Here is a 4,559-nt window from a genome sequence, read left to right as displayed (position 1 = left end):
GGGGGGGCGTGCAGATCTGTCCTCACAGAGGAGGGAGAGTTTGTACCTGAATAAAATTTGGTCTTAAATGTGCGCCTGGGCTGTTTTCGATTGCTGGCTAGGGGGGGGGGGGACACAGATCTGCCCTCACAGAGGAGGGAGAGCTTGTACCTGAAGGCGGCCTGGGGTGGGGGGGCTCTGCAACTTACCTGGCTGCTTCTTGCTCCTCGTGGCCCGACTGAGGGCTGCTGGGAGCAGGGGGTGGGGCTTGTTGCATGTGCCCGCCCCCTGGGCTCCTTACTGCCGGAGCTCCGCTCCTGTGCGCTCCCGCAGGAAATGACCCCTGCCCCTTTCACAGACTAGGTCTGCTAATGAGGGTCCTCAGAAGCTCTTCAAGAGTTCTTCAATGAGTGGATCAGCAGTGGCAGACAGGAGGTAGCCTTATGTGTTTCAGGGTGCACTCTTTCTGTTCAGACAGTGATGGTGAGGCCACACAGGCCTAGTCAGTTCTTTGTGTGAACTGAGGGTATGCTGGTCATAGAACATGCCCCAGAATCCCCGAGGAATACATGAGGCTTCCTTAAAAGACACATGGAAAGATTTCCCTGAAAGTATTAGATTTTTGGATAGCTGGTTTCTAATAATAATCAAACCAGTATGATGGCTAAAGACATGGGTGTTCCTGAGGAAGAATCCTGAGGAACACGGTGAGAGGGATAAGACTGAAGATTCTGGTGCCAAACATTCCTGAAGCTTTGAGCCACAGACTGTGGGGTCAGCTTTTCAAAAGATGCCCCATTTCTGAGAGCCATTCCAGCCTTTTGAGGGAAGAAGAAGAGGAGATTGGATTTATACCCCGCCCTTCATTACCCAAAGGTGTCTCAGAGCGGCTTACAAACTCCTTTCCTTTCCCTTCCCCTCCCCACAACAGACACCCTGTGAGGTAGGTGGGGCTGAGAGAGCTCTGACAGAAACTGCTCTTTTTTTTCAAGAACAGCTCTTATCAGAGCTACGGCTTGCCCAAGGTCATCCAGCCAGGTGCCAGTGGAGGAGTGGGGAATCAAACCCGGTTCTCCCAGATTAGAGTCCGCGCACTTCCACAGACCTCTCCAGGACATACATTAAATCTAGCCCCTTGGCTTCTGTTTCTGCCTGGCTAACACATTCACCCTTTTCCAGGAAGTTGATGAATATTGCCTTCAGTGACATGAATCCGTTTCCCATGAAGCTGCTTCAAAACCGGCGTGGAGCGCACAGGTTAAAGCTGGAGGCCGAGCTGAGAGAACTGGAGAGGATAAAAGCCCAGTACGTGAGGGAACAGGCAGAACACGTGGCCGGTCACCTGGATGGCACTGTGAGCGAGGATGAAGAGGAGGGGTAGCTCCCATTTCTTCCTCTTTGCCTCCCTTCAGACATTTACCCTTCTCTCAGAACAGAAAGGTGTCTGTTGTTTTGTTCAGTGTAAAAACCCTTGAGCGCTGAATGGAGGTCCGTTGGATTGCTTTTCAGTGTATCAGACAATTGTGTACCATGTACAGTTGTACCCGCCGATGTTCTTTCTGGATGCGGCTCATGGTGTTCTGTGGGCTGGATGTCACTGTGCTATAAAATGTAGACTCTGTCTTTCTGGATTAGCTCTGGTGCCCTTCAAGCTCTCCGTTTAGAGGCCTGTTCCTTCCCTGTCGTACATCACGCGGGTTTCTTGTCCGGTGTGGCTTCCCGTATCCAGCACCCGAACAGGAAACACTAAACTGATGAGTTTAATTAATTGCCTTTACCCTCTGGCAGTGCAGTGGTCTTCAGCCCCATGGGTCAGGACACTCAGGTGGGTTGTGGAGACTCCAGCTGCTGAGCTGTCAGCCCTTTTAGAGCTGCCTTTCCCCCCCTCAGCTGCCTTTTGGGAGGACGTGCTGCTACTGCCAATACATATGAGAGCCAGAGTACCACGTCCCTCATTTCTCTTTGCACAGTCTCTGAGATGGTGAGGAGAGGTCACTGAACAGCGGAGAGACCCTGGCCCTTGGCTTGTTACTCACCACAGTACACCTCCCGGTGCTCAGCTTGTGTTTCCTGCCCCAGGCTCTCTTCTGTTGCTGGTCTGGCCATTGGCACCTGTGAGGTCATAACTCTGCCCTCTCCTCTCCTCGTCACACAACTGTGTGGGCAGCTCAGTGGGTCCCAAGTCTAGAAAGGCTGGAGACCAGTGTTCCCTCTAAGCTGAGTTAGTGTGAGCTGTTTCACAGTTTTGTAGCCTCCGGCTCAAACATTTCTGTCTTCGCTCCGGAAGGATGGCTCCAGAGCAAACTAGTTGAGGCAGGAGCCAAATCGCTCGCTCACAACTTTAATGCCAGGAGCTCACAAAGTAGAATTTTTGCTCACAAGACTCCACAGCTTAGAGGGAGCATTGCTGGAGACCACTGTGCTTGGAGCTGCTAACTCCAGGTTGGGAAGTTCCTGCGGATTTGGGCGTGGAGCCCGTGGAGGACAGATAGATGAAGATGGGTAGCTGTGTTAGTCTGTCTGTAGCAGTAGAAAAGAGCAAGAGTCCAGGAGCACCAGTGTTCTAATGAGCCACCAGCCCTGAACAGTACCTTGCTGGCTTTTTTCTCCTTTGTACACTTTCTTGTTTCCTGGGGGGGGGGTCGAGAGAGAGAGAGAGAGATGTGCGTGAGGCAATTTTAAATTATTTGCTTGACAGGATGCTGTGGTGCTTGTATTGTGTTTACTTAGCACTTTAAAATCTGCAGGTTTTCGTAAGTGTGGTAGTTCCGTCTTTCTTCCTGCCCCCATTCATGTATGTGGTGCCCCTCTACACAGAGGTGGTCATCCAAGTAAGCCATTTATGGTAAATACATATGTAGGGCTGCAGCAGCAGCAAAACACACACACACACACCCAGCCACAAAGCATTAAAATTCTATGCGTTCTTCTAAAGTGACATTGAAATCAAAGTGCGCAGAGTAAGTGAAGAAGAAGAGATTGGATTTATACCCCGCCCTTCACTACCCGAAAGAGTCTCAGAGTGGCTTACAAACTCCTTTACCTTCCCCTCCGCACAACAGACACCCTGTGAGGTTAAAGAAGAAGAAGAAGAGATTGGATTTATACCCCGCCCTTCACTACCCGAAGGAGTCTCAGAGCGGCTTACAAACTCCTTTCCCTTCCCCTCCTCACAACAGGCACCCTGTGAGGTAAAAGAAGAAGAAGGAGAGATTGGATTTATACCCCGCCCTTCACTACCCAAAGGTGTCCCAGAGGAGCTTACAAACTCCTTCCCCTCCCCACAACAGACACCCTGTGAGGTAGGTGGGGCTGAGAGAGCTCTGACAGAAACTCCTCTTTTTTTTTCAAGAACAGCTCTTATCAGAACTATGGCTTGCCCAAGGTCATCCAGCCAGGTGCCAGTGGAGGAGTGGGGAATCAAACCTGGTTCTCCCAGATTAGAGTCTGCGCACTTAACTACGACACCAAACTGGCTCCAAAGTGACTAAACAGCTGGTTAATCTTTCCATTGAAAAGGCACTCGCCCTGAGGCACTGTTCGAACTTGTTGAATGTTTAAGGGCTGTCTCCTATGAGTGTTGGCTCAAGATCCTAACTCATGTTTGAGGCATGGCAAGCGTTTGGTTATGCGATGCCACTGACTGTTCGCTTTTCTCAGTGTTTTTAAAACTGTCTGTCCTGGTCTCTGAGCTTGAAGCTAGAACCTCCTAGTCTGAGGCTGAAACATACCCTAGTTCAGGGGTCCCCAACCTTTCTGAGCCTGTGGGCACCTTTGGAATTCTGACACGGTATGGTGGTCGCAGGCACAAAATGGCTGCCGTGGGAGGTGGACGCAGGCACAAAATGGCTGCTGTGGGAGGTGGACCCAGCCAAAAATGGCTGCTGTGGGACGTGGACCCAGCCACAAAATGGCTGCCACAGCTTACCATCAGTCATACCATGAAGTAGGGTTGCCAGGTGCGATCATTGTGCCAGCAGGGGGGGTTGGGGGCATTCCAGGAGTGGGCAGGGGCCAGGTTTGGGCTCTGTTTAGACATAGGAGGGTCCAGGGGTGTACAACAACATTCTTTGCAGTTATAAGGTAGTCTGGAACCTTAGATTGGCCAGGGCTGACAGAAATATATGACCCTTGACTGTAGGGTTGCCAAGTCTATCTTCGCTGAGAGCGGGGGGCTCCTGCTGGCGTCTTGTGCGCGCGCAAAGTGCACATGCGCCGCATGCACATCACCTGGAAGTGACGGGAGGATGCCAGGCACGCTGGGGTGGAGTTCCCCCCGGGGCCCGATCCAGCAGCGCCGGGGAACGGGCCTCTGGGGTGGGGTTTTCCCCGCCCCCCGGGGGGACTTGGGATCCCTACTTGACTGGGTAACAGAGCAGTACTTTCTGCTTGCTCTACTTCAGACCTCCAGTTTTATCTTGGGCTGAAGAGCCTCTCCCCTCCAAATCTAGCCCTGAAATGGCCTCACACAGTCCTGTCCTTTCTCTGACAGACTCTTGTGTCTGGCTCAAGCCAGGCCAGCCCTTTAAGAGAACTGTCTGGAACTGTTTGGTTAGGCCTTCTTCTTTACACTAGAGCTC

At 51.9% G+C, this 4,559-nt stretch overlaps 1 protein-coding gene across 1 annotated transcript in view; it reads left to right on the top strand.

The window, feature by feature from the left end:
- Positions 1–1,443, top strand: part of TBC1D2 (TBC1 domain family member 2) — a 44,106-nt gene extending 42,663 nt beyond the window's left edge. Inside the window, exon 14 of the mRNA XM_015420672.1 lies at positions 1,159–1,443. Coding sequence (XP_015276158.1) covers positions 1,159–1,360 — 202 coding nt within the window. The 3' untranslated portion in view covers positions 1,361–1,443. The remainder of the gene's footprint in view (positions 1–1,158) is intronic.
- Positions 1,444–4,559: the final 3,116 nt, after the last annotated feature.

This window comes from Gekko japonicus, unplaced genomic scaffold (assembly GCF_001447785.1).
Source record: "Gekko japonicus isolate JY-2015 unplaced genomic scaffold, Gekko_japonicus_V1.1 scaffold1242, whole genome shotgun sequence".
NCBI classification, from domain to species: domain Eukaryota; kingdom Metazoa; phylum Chordata; class Lepidosauria; order Squamata; family Gekkonidae; genus Gekko; species Gekko japonicus.
Note: the sequence above shows the minus strand (reverse complement) of the source record. Positions and strands in the feature narration are given on the sequence as shown.